This window comes from Malus sylvestris, chromosome 10 (genome assembly GCF_916048215.2).
Source record: "Malus sylvestris chromosome 10, drMalSylv7.2, whole genome shotgun sequence".
NCBI lineage: Eukaryota > Viridiplantae > Streptophyta > Magnoliopsida > Rosales > Rosaceae > Malus > Malus sylvestris.
This window is the reverse complement of record NC_062269.1, coordinates 7416859-7431222: the sequence shown is the minus strand read 5'-3', so window position 1 is coordinate 7431222 and position 14364 is coordinate 7416859. Positions and strand designations below refer to the sequence as shown.

At 40.0% G+C, this 14364-nt stretch overlaps 1 protein-coding gene across 3 annotated transcripts; it reads right to left on the bottom strand.

Moving 5' to 3' along the window:
- Positions 1 to 245: 245 nt before the first annotated feature.
- Positions 246 to 5182, bottom strand: LOC126584912 (uncharacterized). 3 transcript variants are annotated; one of them, XM_050249283.1, is made up of 4 exons: positions 4970 to 5182; positions 4403 to 4694; positions 3470 to 3629; positions 246 to 2366 (listed from the first exon to the last, which is right to left on the bottom strand). In XM_050249283.1, the coding sequence occupies exons 2-4, from the start codon at positions 4538 to 4540 to the stop codon at positions 2179 to 2181; spliced, it is 486 nt and encodes a 161-aa protein (XP_050105240.1). In that variant the 5' UTR covers positions 4541 to 4694; positions 4970 to 5182; the 3' UTR covers positions 246 to 2178. The 3 variants fall into 3 exon arrangements, with proteins under 3 accessions (XP_050105240.1, XP_050105241.1, XP_050105242.1); XM_050249284.1 differs by having other exon boundaries at positions 4403 to 4683; XM_050249285.1 differs by having other exon boundaries at positions 4403 to 4673.
- Between the last annotated feature and the right edge of the window lie 9182 nt (positions 5183 to 14364).

The following is a 14364-nucleotide window of genomic DNA, read 5'->3' as shown; positions in this document are numbered from 1 at the left end:
GGCATTTATTGCCTTCGTCTTCTAGGGCTGTACCGCGTAATGAAGCTCCAAATGATCAACCTCTGCTGCCTCCTTCTTCTAGGGTTCTGTCCAGTACTGAGGCTCCAAATGATCCCCCTCCAGTGCCTGCTCTTTCTGGGGCTCTACCGACTGCTGAGACTTCTCCTAAGCAACCTTTGTGAAGGCTCCCTCTTGTTTGTTTATTTTGACTCATGTATATGTACATATTTGTGACTTATCGGGGATATCAATAAATAGCTTTCATTCATTTCAACGTATTGTGTTGAATACACCAAAGCCTTCTTCGCTAAGTTCTCTGAATTTTCTTTTGTTGAAGCTTTGTGAGTGGAGCATGTAGGTTGAGGTAGTATTCCCTTAATTTCCCGAGTGAGGAAAACTTCTCGGTTGGAGACTTGGAAAATCCAAGTTACTGAGTAGGATCGGCTATATGAATCTTTGAACGCCATTGTGCTCGGTCCTGTGTCATGTCCTCCGTTAGATCCAAGTACTCTAAGTCTTTTCTTAGAGTCTCTTCCAAAGTTTTCCTAGGTCTTCCTCTACCCCTTCGGCCCTGAACCTCTGTCCCATAGTCGCATCTTCTAATCGGAGCGTCAGTAGGCCTTCTTTGCACATGTCCAAACCACCGTAACCGATTTTCTCTCATCTTTCCTTCAATTTCGGCTACTCCTACTTTACCCCGGATATCCTCATTCCTAATCTTATCCTTTCTTGTGTGCCCACACATCCAACGAAGCATCCTCATCTCCGCTACACCCATTTTGTGTACGTGTTGATGCTTCACCGCCCAACATTCTGTGCCATACAGCATCGCCGGCCTTATTGCCGTCCTATAAAATTTTCCCTTGAGCTTCAGTGGCATACGGCGGTCACACAACACGCCGGATGCACTCTTCCACTTCATCCATCCAGCTTGTATTCTATGGTTGAGATCTCCATCTAATTCTCCGTTCTTTTGCAAGATAGATCCTAGGTAACGAAAACGATCGCTCTTTGGTATTTCTTGATCTCCGATCCTCACCCCTAACTCGTTTTGGCCTCCATTTGCACTGAACTTGCACTCCATATATTCTGTCTTTGATCAGCTTAGGCGAAGACCTTTAGATTCCAACACTTCTCTCCAAAGGTTAAGCTTTGCATTTACCCCTTCCTGAGTTTCATCTATCAACACTATATCGTCTGCGAAAAGCATACACCAAGGAATATCATCTTGAATGTCCTATTAACTCATCCATTACCAACGCAAAAAGGTAAGGACTTAAGGATGAGCCTTGATGTAATCCTACAGTTATGGGAAAGCCTTCGGTTTGTCCTTCATGAGTTCTTACGGCAGTCTTTGCTCCTTCATACATATCCTTTATAGCTTGGATATATGCTACTCGTACTCCTTTCTTCTCTAAAATCCTCCAAAGAATGTCTCGTGGGACCCTATCATACGCTTTTTCCAAATCTATAAAGACCATGTGTAAATCCTTTTTCCCATCTCTATATCTTTCCATCAATCTTCGTAAGAGATAGATTGCCTCCATGGTTGAGCGCCCTGGCATGAACCCGAATTGGTTGTCCGAAACCCGTGTCTCTTGCCTCAATCTATGCTCAATGACTCTCTCCCAGAGCTTCATTGTATGACTCATTAGCTTAATACCCCTATAGTTCATGCAATTTTGTACGTCGCCCTTATTCTTGTAGATAGGCCCTAAAGTGCTCGTTCGCCACTCATTTGACATCTTCTTCGTTTTCAAAATCCTATTGAAAAGGTCAGTAAGCCATGTTATACCTGTCTCTTCCAAAACTTTCCACACTTCGATTGGTATATCGTCTGGGCCTACTGCTTTTCTATGCTTCATCTTCTTCAAAGCTACAACCACTTCTTCCTTCCGGATTCGACGATAAAAAGAGTAGTTTCTAATTTACATTATATTTACATTTCTTAAATTTGCTTTCGAGTTCTTGAATACTTGAATGAAAAACCATGGCACGTGTTCTTAAAACAGAGCTAAAAGTAGAGCTCAAGAACTTGTAAAGGACACAGATAACAAGTATACCATACTAGGGTGCTTGGGAGAACCATGTCGAAGGAACTTGGCAAAATGACCCCATGACTTCGAAAGAAGGGTTGTCAGTAGGTGCAGCAACAACAATGAAGAGTAACAAGAGATGTTACGTAGATTTATCACTTTCTTGTTCAGATTTAGAATCTTTTGCCTTTTTCTCCATGACCTGCTGGATGCCTTCTTGGTACCCATGTATAAAACTTTGAAGAGCATCTCTATATGCAGACGCTCTTGTCATGTACACCCGCTGCAGAGCAGGCTTTAATGTCTCCATTCCTCCTCTTGCAGCCACAGCTATTTGTTTTTATTTCCAGAGAAAAGCATTAAACATAATCAGATCTCAAACCGTTATAACTGAAAAGCATAAAGATTTAACTAAACAAAAGTACTCTTTTGTTGTTTATGTTGTTAGAGAAGGGGGAGATGAAATGAAAAAAGCTTATTACGACAGAAAAAGAAACGACACAGGCAAGAGAGAGAGAGAGGCCTATGTGTTTTTATCACAACAGATTGGTAAAAGTTACAGAATCATAACCCAAATTCTATACAGAAGTTTAGAGACACAGGCAATCGACAGATGAAAGAGCACCCAAACACAAAAACCAGCCAGAAAGAACTGCCTTACAAAAAAGTGTACGCAAATCTTCCTTTCTATACTTGTTACTCATACTGGTTTACTTTCATCTTCCCTTTGCAGGTATTCTTTTGTTGTTTATGTTGTTAGAGATGGGGCCGATGAGATGAAAAAAGCTTATTACGACAGAAAAAGAAAACGACACAGGCAAGAGAGAGAGAGGACTATGTGTTTTTATCACAAAGAGTGGTAAAAGTTACAGAATCATAACCCAAATTCTATTCAGAAGTTTAGAGACACAGGCAATCGACAGATTAAAGTGAACCCACACACAAAAACCAGCCAGGAACAACTGCCTTACAAAATAGTGTCCGCAAATCTTCCTTTCTGTATTTGTTACTCATGCTGGTTTACTTCATCTTCCCTTTACAATCATAAAGTTGAACCACTTTCACAAGAAGCATATGTAGATTTTTTTTTTTTTTTTTTTGAAGCTGTTTGGATATGCAAACAACTATTAAAAAGTAACCTTCTAACCTACTGTACTTGAAGCAGAATTGATGCATGTAAAATATTTGACGGGATCGAATGATCAAGTTGCATGATTCAATGATTATTTATGCCAACTTCCTAAGTAAGAACATTGCAGGACACTAATGCAAACCAAATCAAAGAACAAAAAGCAAAGATCTATTGGGCATCAGTCATTATCTTCGTAGTCATATGCATGCACACATCATATAGAACAAGCATGCGTTCCACTAAGTTATTGTTAAAATGGTCACACTGATTGATGTGGCAGCATAATGTAGACATTACTTACCAAGATCCTCTAAAGTTGAGGGTTCTTTCTCTTTAGCCGTTCTCTGTGCTCCACCAGGTCCATCTTCACTCTCTTTATTCTTATAATCATTAGGTCGCAGTTCAGGACCAACATCCCGCACCCAGCTGGCGGCATAAAGCCTAGAAGCCTCCTTCAACACCTGACAGCCAGTGCAAGGTATAAAATTAGAAATTACATCCTTCATGTTAACACCACACGCATAAATATACTAATAAGCTTTAACATATCCTAAGCACGAAAACATAGTTCATACTCGATGAAAACAAGACAAACTATATCTGAACCTAGACGAAAAGAAAAGCAATAGCCAAATATTATTAATACCTCAAATCATCAGAAACAAAATCAACTTTAACACTCAGAACTTCAAATTTTAAAGCATTCTACGGTTGAACAATTGGCCTTATTATCAAAATTCATATCAGAATTGGTCAAGAGAAAGATCAAATGGTTAGACTACCCAAATAAGAGGCTGATATGTACCCAACCCCCGAGTTAGGTAAGCAATTACAACACACAAACTAAAACTAGACTCTTTCTACACGAATCGCTTCCGCTCAATAGCACTTTTATATTAGTACTTTTATCATAAGCAATTAAGCGTATAAATAGATTTCAGTGATAATCCAAGTGTTTCCTGGAAACCACCTATCCGTTAGCTCAATAGTACTTCTCCATGAAGCGCCATTTTAGACAATTGTTAAAAAATGTGTTTTCTGATATCTGAAAGGTCAAAAGAACTCCCAAAAAATGCTGTAACTTGTCCATTTTATTTTCAAAAAGCATTTTAACAATCAAGTGCTTGTAATTACTTCAACGATCCATGAGTTAGTTAAATGAATTGGATGTGAGTATGATTAACTACAGAGCCTATATCTATATGTGTAATGGAAATGAATGTAAGGGGCATACCAAGAACCACTCACGCATGGTGAGCTTACGGCGCTTCTTGATATGAGGAGGGTCCGGCAGCGAAGATGGAAATGCAATCTCTTTCAGATCATAACGAATGTAATCGTACACTTTCCGACACACCACCCGGACCTTCATTTCTGTGGCGCCGTTAACGTCTCTCACGTTGTGATGTGTACTCCAAACTTCTACCTTTGCAGTGACTGATACTCAAAGCCTAATTCCATATGTTGCTGTACTGCACTGGTACAGACTTCCAAGCCACGGCTACCTGTATAACACTAATATCCATCTAATGCAAACAACAAATCAAAACCACAAACCATGTCCTCAACTGCAATGGGTCCAATCCAAATGCATCCATCTAACTACTAATTACGCAATTCTTTGTCGAAAATGCTTGAAAAAAAAAACGACATGTAAAAATTGAGAGGAAAACAAATAATCCGCAAATAAGAATAATAATTCATAATTCCAACTCTATTTCTAATTCTTTTCAGTTTTCGGAACAAGAATCACAAATCACACAAGGCCAGAGAGAGAAAGGGAGTCGGAGAGAATAGTCACCTGGTTTGCGACGAAGCTGGATTAGAGAAAGGAGGGTTGAGCCTTCGGACTGGTGGAGTTCCGTGAGAGAGAGAGAGAGAGAGAGAGAGGTTTGACTGCAGCAATGGATTCTGACGGTGGTGGGTTCGGCAGTGGGGAGTGAGGGAGTGAGGAAGAGGGAGGAAGGGGGTGGGGATTTGGTTTACTGGGTTTTGTTTCCGAGTCTTTTTTTTTTTTTCTTTCGGGCTTTTATCAAAGGCATGTTTGTCAATTTGACCTTCAAAATTGTATAGAGCCATTAATTTTTTTCTTGAACTTTAATTTTAGTCAACAACTCCGTGAACTTTTATAATTACCAATTTTTTTCTTGAACTCTCACTTTAACCGATTACTTTTATGATGTTTTATAATTTGCTAAATTTTCATCCATTTTGGTCACGCCAACGACACATAACAACTGTATGGAGGCAAAAAAAAAATGAAAAATTAGACAAATGAAAAATTTTAAAACATAAAGCTATGAGAGAAATTGACTATTTATAATATTTTAAGAAGTAATCAGCTAAAGTTAAAGTTTAGGGGAAAAGTGACTGATTATAAAAGTTTAGGAATAATGGGCCTACAACAATAACAACAACAAATCATTTTTTCCACTAATTGGGGTCGACTATATGAATCCTAGAACGTCCTTGCGTTCGGTTCTATATCACGTCTTCCGTTAGATCCAAGTACTCTAAGTATTTTCTTAGAGTCTCTTCCAAAGTCTTCCTAGATCTTCATCTGCCCCTTTGGCCCTGAACCTCTGTCCTATAATCGCATCTTCTAACCAAAGTGTCAGTAGGCCTTTGTTTCACATGTTCAAACCACCATAACCGATTTTCTCTCATCATTCCTTCAATTTCGGTTACTCCTACTTTACCTCGGATATCCTCATTCATAATCTTATCTTTTCTCATGTGCCCACACATCCAACGAAGCATTCTCATCTCCGCTACACCCATTTTATGTACGTGTTGATGCATCACCGCCCAACATTCCTTGCTATAAAGCATTGTCAGCCTTATTGTTGCCCTAGAAAATTTTCTCTTGAGCTTAAGTAGCATACGACAGTCACATAACACGCTGGATGCACTATTCCACTTCATCCATCTAGCTTGTATTCTATGGTGAAGGTCTTCATCCAATTCTCCGTTCTTTTGCAAGATAGATCCTAGGTAGCGAAAACGGTCGCTCTTTGAAACTTCATGGTCTCCAATCTTCACCCTTAACTCATTTGAGCCTCTGTTTGCACTTAACTTGCACTTCATATGCTCTATCTTTGACCAACTTAGGCAAAGACCTTTAGATTCCAACACTTATCTCCAATGGTTAAGCTTCGCATTTACTCCTTCTTAAGTTTCATCCATCAACACTAATCGTCTGCGAAAAACATACACCAAGGAATTTCATCTTGAATATGTCTCATTAACTCATCCATTACCAATGTAAAAAGGTAAAGACTTAAAGATGAGCCTTGATGTAACCATACAGTAATGGGGAAGCTTTCGGTTTGTCCTTCATGAGTTATTACGGTAGTCCTTACTACATCATACATATCCTTTATAGCTTGGATATATGTTACTCGTACTCCTTCCTCTAAAATTCTCCAAAGAATGTTTCTTAGGACCTTATCATACTTTTTTTTCAAATCTATAAAAACCATGTGCAAATCCTTTTTCATATCTCTACATCTGTCCATTGATCTTCGTAAGAGATAGATTGCCTCCATGGTTGAGCACCTTGGCATGAACCCGAATTGGTTGTCCGAGACCGGTGTCTCTTGCCTCAATCTATGCTCAATTACTCTATCCCAGAGCTTCATTGTATGAATCATTAACTTAATACCCTTATAGTTCATACAATTTTGTACGTTGCCCTTATTCTTATAAATAGGCACCAAAGTGCTCTTTCGCCATTCATTTGGCATCTTCTTCGTTTTTAAAATCCTATTGAAAATGTCTGTGAGCCATGCTATACCCGTCTCTCTCAAGACTTTCTACACTTCGATCGGTATATCATTTGGGCCCACTATTTTTCTGTGCTTCATCTTTTTTAAAACTATAACCACTTCTTTCTTCCTAATTCAGCGGTAAAATGAGTGGTTTCTACTCTTCTGAGTTACTCAACTCCCCCAAAGAAATACTCATTTCATGTCCTTCATTGAAAAGATTATGAAAATAACATCTCCATTTGTCTTTGACTTCATTCTCTATAGTAAGAACCTTTCCATTCTCATCCTTGATGTACCTCACTTGGTTTAGGTCTCTTGTCTTCTTTTCCCTTACTCTAGCTAGTTTATAGATATCCAGCTCTCATTCTTTGGTATCTAGTTGCTTATATATATCGTTAAAAGCCACTAGCTTAGCTTCTCTCACAACTTTCTTCGCGTCCTTTTTCTGTGCTTATCTCAGGGGTAACGGGCTTAACAGCTAAAATTAAAGTTCAGGGAAATTAGCAGCTCTATACAAGTTCAGAGAGAAACTAACAAATACCTTCTTATCAAATGACGGCGTACTAATTGATTTTATGTATAAGGCATTGTTTGGCAGCTCAAACTGTATTGACTATTTCAGTCGGATAGGATAAATAGTCATCGTATAGTACTGACTAAATTAGCGGACGTTTGGTGTGATATCGGATAACCATAGTATTATTTATATTGTGTTTGGTGTTGTGCCAATAAGATGAAGAAAAAAAACCCAGGTCGTCATTTTCATTTCTTCATCTTTCCCCGATCAAATTGCCCAGATGAAATCTTGCATAATTTTCAAATCCTATCATTTTGCATCAAATCCTATTATCAATTCCCAGCAAAACTTATCATCTTTCTCTTTTTGAAGTATTTCCCAAGAAAACCTAATTTACAAATCTATCATCGATTCATCACCACCTTTAATTTCCTTCGAAAGCCCAAATGAAATCTTTCCCAATTTTGAGTTTAATTACCTCACAACAAAATATCAATTACTAATTAATCCAAAAACCAAACAAAATCTCTCAATGTAGTCCATAACACTTTTGACAATTTGAGTAGAATGTGTAAATACATAGTTGTGTGAAAAGAGAGAGAAAGAGAATGACAAAATCTCCAGCAATGTTGAGTGACGGCAACGACCTGGACGAGGATGAGCCCATCCATATGGGTTTCAAGGAGGAAGCCTAGCACGACATCAACTACAAGAAGCCTACCTCTAGCAACTTTCGCTCTGCCCCCGTCTCCAATTATGTCCAACAGTCCCATTAGCCATCGTCGTAGAAAATTTCAAGAAAAATAGGAAGGCAGAACAAAGTGAGAAGAAGAAAAATTTCGGCAACCTGAGATTCTCGATGCGAGAGGGCTAGAGCGGGCCGAAAGGACAGAGAAAGCGAGCAAGCAAGCGTGTTTCTACCCGAATAAATAATACAGTGCTTTTGGAGCGTATAACCAAGCGGGTGTATGTTGTATAAAAGAGGTGGGACCAGATTTTTTAATCCATTGACTATTTAATACGTATGGACACCAAACACCCGGTTTCGTATTCCTAGTCCTATCTGATGCCTTATATAGCGTACAAAGCGAGGCCAATGTGTTAGTGAATGTACAACTAGCAACAAATTAGTAAGGGAACATAGGCGAGACAGAGAAAACAGGGACAAAGGATTAAAGATCTGTCGACTAGACCTGGATTGTCTGCGCTCCCCCATCTCATACCATTCCCATCCCCTCCTATTTATGTGGTCACGGTTAAGCCACGTCAACATTTTATATTCCCATTGCTTTTTGTCTTATTATTTCTATAAAAAAAAATCAATATAAAATGTTGACATGGCTTAACCGTGACCACATAAATAGAAGGGGATGAGAAAGTGTTTGGACCCGATTTTACACTATCGACCCAAGTAATCGAGTGCCGTTGAATGACAGGGTAGTTTAAATGATTTGCAATTATTATTGAGAAATAATGTTGTGATTTTAATCATGATATTATCTCTTAATAATCTATTAAATTGTTTAAAACTAATATTTGTCTATATCCTAATTGATTTGAACGTATGGAATATTGGGATATGCGGCAACAGATAAATATGGTGCCAAATGGTATATGCTTTTGGATGTGGCCCGTGAATGTGCTTGTTGGGATTTTATCCCATGTAACTTTGCATGCATAAGCGCCACTTGGATCAACATGGTGGAAATACAGAAGGAAACATTGATGCGAGGGCATGATTTCTTAGCTGAACTAGGAGATAGTCTGGGGGCACAGTTTCTTTTTAGGCATACAAAGGATAAGGAAGAAAAACAAATGTTTTTTTTTTTTAAGTAGAGTCAGATGATGATGAGTGATGACGGCTAAAGGATAGGCTCTCGCCTATCTTGAGAAGTCTTTGATTGAAGTTTTGGTTGACGAGTTTGAATTAAAATCAAATTCTACAAGTCTAGACCGTGCCAAGCGAAAGACATCTACTATAAATACAGAGGCAGTGGCAACGGAAGAGCCCCTCCAATTCAACACACAAACTACCATGTGCAAACCCTCGCTCTACGTGAAGCCTCTCAACAACCTTGAGATTTTTGTTTTCTTTTTTCGCCAACACATCTTCAGTTTAGATAAATAGCACTGTGAAGGCAACCGGCGAACATCTTCAGTTTGGATAAACAGCACTGTTGCTGTAGAATCAGCCGACCGTGAAGCACCTTCAGTTTGGATAAACAGCACTGCAACAAGGCCGACTGGTTATCTATCCAAGTCTTAGTCTAGAAGGATCTTCGAGTCCTTATTGGCAGAGGTCATCTCGTTAGCCTTTTCGGCGAAGCGAGGTGTTACAAGTTACTATACTCGGCACATTGAACGCCAAGTTGTTTATGATTGGTTATTCGCAAGTAGGTTTTAGAGTTCGGCATTCTGACGGCCGAACCACTTTCACAATCAAGACATACATTTGTTTTGAGTATTTGTGTCCCAATACTTTGGTATCGATTCGGCGTGCTTATACTCTCACGAATATAATCACCGTAACCGAATCCGGCACCGACAATTTGTGAACTTCGCAGAACTAGCAGCATTGTCTTCAGGCTCTAGAACCCGAAGGCTGATAATGTTCCTTCCTTGATCGTAGTCGCGAGATTCAGAAGTCAGCAGCGCACCCAACGCAACATCAACAAATTTTACTCCTCGGCCGAGCTCGGCCGAGCTCGGCCGACGAGTTGGCACGCCCGCATACAACCGAATGACATAGTTAGCTCATTAGTTACTCGGTATGCGCACCACGTAGGCTTAGTAGTTTTTTAGGGTCAAGAAAGATCTTCGAGTCCTTATTGGCAGAGGTCATCTCGTTAGCCTTTTCGACGAAGCGAGGTGTTACAAGTTACTATACTCGGCACATTGAACGCCGAGTTGTTTATGATTGGTTATTTGCAAGTAGGTTTTAGAGTTCGGCATTCTGACAGCCGAACCACTTTCACAATCAAGACATACATTTGTCTTGAGTATTTGTGTCCCTATACTTTCGTGTTGATTCGGCGTGCTTATACTCTCACGAACATAATCACCGTGACCGAATCTGGCGCCGACGATTTGTGAACTTCGCAGAATTAACAGCCTTGTCTTCAGGCTCCAGAACCCGAAGGCCGAAAGTGTTCCTTCCTCGGCCGCAGTCGCAAGATTCAGAAGTTAGCAGCGCACCCAACGCAACATCAACAAATTTTACTCATCGGCCGAGCTTGGCCGACGAGTTGGCACGCCCGCATACAACTGAATGACGTAGTTAGCTCATTAGTTACTCGGCATGCGCACCATGTAGGCTTAGTAGTTTTTTAAGGTCAACATTTTGGCACGCCCAATGGGACTAAGTGCTAAAACTACGAAGTTCACATGATATATCTCGATCAGGCTTCCTGGGATGAGTTTCATCGCCTATTAAAGGAGCAAAAACAATGCTTCAAGAGATGGGGTAGAATTTCTGAAAGGCAAGAGGCCAGGGGGCAAATTTCCGCTCCTACCACAATCAAAATTCAGCCTCAGAACATTGTCAAGATGGTCAAAGAACTTAGGCCACTTGTTGTTTCGATCGAGACTAAAAGTATGGTAGGCCTAGAAGAAAAAATCAAGTTTCTGAGCCACAAATTGACTTAGACAATGATTCGTCAGAAAAGTGTTCCAATGACGAACAAAACCAATTCATGGTTTTAGTAACAAACCACGCCAATCAATATGATTATTGGTGATAAAGCCGATATATAGAAATCCCGTTCGGCTAAGTTGTTCGATTTAAAAGCCGAAATTGGCGAAAGTATTATGCCTGGGGGGCATAATAATTGTTCAACACATTCGTTAGCCAAAAGTGGAAAATATTTCGCCAAGTCAAAAATATTTGGAGAATATTCTTTATTTGGTCTAGAGCGAAATCAATTTGAAAATTTTGATATAAAAAGATCTCGACTTGGAATAAAGTAGCGTTGGCCTCCTCCTGATTATAGTTTGGCCACTTTTATTTCCGTTTGCTAAAAAAATATATATATAAACAGATGCATAAGAAAATAAGGGGGCAATAAAGGTATGATCGGTGAATGGGATTATTTACTGCAATGGCTGAGGTGATAGGCCGAGCAGCTAAGAATGGTTTTCTCGACCCTCTGCCCAATTTTTCTCAACCCTTCAAATTTTTTCTTCGACCTCGGCAGTAGAGAGCTGTGACAGTGCGCCTCTTTTTCTACATTAAATAAAATGCATGCATGTATGCATGTGCATGAAAGGGACAAATGGCGAATTCTCCCGCTTGGATTTTCCACCTTGACAGAAATTGGGACTAGTGGTTGCAGACTTTTTCAATAAAGTGATGTGGGAGGACTATCAAAGCACGTGTGTGTGTGTGTGTGTATATAACAGTCGCCATTGGGTTTTATATTGGGGACAAGGATTGTTTGCCCTTCACTTCCGGTGCCCTCCTGTTTTGTGTGATCACGGTTAAGCCACGTCAACATTTTATATTATTTTTTATAGATATAATAAGATAAAAATAAATAGTAATATATGTTGACGTGGCTAAACCATGACCACATAAATAGGAGGGCACGGGGATGGCACCGGAAGTGGAGGGCAGACAATCCTTATCCTTATATTGGAAGTTAGGATGTCAAATCGATATAGGCTTCAGTGGAATATATATATATATATATATATATATATATATATATAAGGCCTTGGTTTTAACAAAGACATTTGGAAAAGGCCACCTTTATTAGATGGTATGCCTTCACGTGGTTCCAATATTTCCATGGGGTTTTATATACAGCTTGCTTCAGGACGTGATGTGATATTTGGACAAGAAAGATAGTAGGCTTCAGCCTATGGCCATATGGGTGCAGGTGGGGAATCATGATTTGCTTCCAAGATTGTTAGAATCCATTGGAAGGACGAAATTTTTTAGGGCCGGCCTTAGCTAACACGTCGAGGTATATATATACATATATAAATGTAGGCCGAGTTGACAAGAAAATTTTTTCTCAACCCCCTACCCCCAATCCTTCTTGACCTATATCACGCATGCTGAGCTCGGCGAGCTGGTGCTCGGCATAGGTTCGTTTTATAATCTAAGTACCATGAGAAGCGGTGGGCGAGAATCTTAGAGACTTCGACCCCATTTGGTTTTCCTCGGCCAGCTCGTCGAGGTCTCTTTCAAGACGTGTCAGGCTATGGAGTGGATTCCTCAACCATATATTTCTTCGACTGAGCTAATTTCCTTAACCATTTAGCTTACAGGCCGAAGCTCAAGGAAACTAGGGGGCAATGTTTGGACCCAATTTTACACTATCGGTCCGAGTAATCAAGTGCCGTTGAATGACAGGGTAGTTGAAATGATTTTCAATTATTATTGAGAAATAATGTTATGATTTTAATCATGATATTATCTCTTAATAATATATTAAATTGTTTAAAACTGATATTTGTCTATATCCTAATTGATTTGAACGTATGGAATATTGGGATATGTGGCAGCAGATAAATATGGTGCCAAATGGTATATGCTTTTGGATGTGGCCACGTGAATGTGCTTGTTGGGATTTTCTCCCATGTAACTTTGCATGCATAAGCGCCACCTGGATCTACATGGTGGAAATACAAAAGGAAAACATTGATGTGAGGGCACGGTTTCCTAGCTGAACTAGGAGATAGTCTGAGGGCACGATTTCTTTTGAGGCATACAAAGGATAAGGAAGAAAAACAAATGTTTTTTTTTTTAAGTAAAGTAAGATGATGATGAGTGATGATAGCTAAAGGATAGGCTCTCGCTTATCTTGAGAAGTCTTTGATTGAAGTTTTGGTTGACGAGTTTGAATTAAAATCAAATTCTACAAGTCTAGACCATGCCAAGTGAAAGACAACTACTATAAATACAGAGGTAGTGGCAACGGAAGAGCCTTTCCAATTCAACACACAAATTGCCTTGTGCAAACCCTCGCTCTACGCAAAACCTCTCAACAACCTTGAGATTTTTGTTTTCTTTTTTCGCCAACATATCTTCAGTTTGGATCAACAACACTGTGAAGGCAACCGGCGAACATCTTCAGTTTGGATAAACAACACTGTTGCTGTAGAATCAGCCGACCGTGAAGCACCTTCAGTTTGGATAAACAGCACTGCAACAAGGCCGACTGGTTATCTATCCAAGTCTTAGTCTAGAAGGATCTTCGAGTCCTTATTGGCAGAGGTCATCTCGTTAGCCTTTTCGGCGAAGCGAGGTGTTACAAGTTACTATACTCGGCACATTGAACGCCAAGTTGTTTATGATTGGTTATTCGCAAGTAGGTTTTAGAGTTTGTCATTCTGACGGCCGAACCACTTTCACAATCAAGACATACATTTGTTTTGAGTATTTGTGTCCCAATACTTTGGTGTCGATTCGGCGTGCTTATACTCTCACGAATATAATCACCGTAACCGAATCCGGCACCGACAATTTGTGAACTTCGCAGAACTAGCAGCATTGTCTTCAGGCTCTAGAACCCGAAGGCTGATAATGTTCCTTCCTTGATCGTAGTCGCGAGATTCAGAAGTCAGCAGCGCACCCAACGCAACATCAACAAATTTTACTCCTCGGCCGAGCTCGGCCGAGCTCGGCCGACGAGTTGGCACGCCCGCATACAACCGAATGACATAGTTAGCTCATTAGTTACTCGGTATGTGCACCACGTAGGCTTAGTAGTTTTTTAGGGTCAACATTTTGGCACGCCCAGTGGGACTAAGTGCTAAAACTACAAAGTTCACATGATATATCTCGATCAGGCTTCCTGGGATGAGTTTCATCGCCTATTAAAGGAGCAAAAACAATGCTTCAAGAGATGGGGTAGAATTTCTGAAAGGCAAGAGGTCGGGGGGCAAATTTCCGCTCCTACCGCA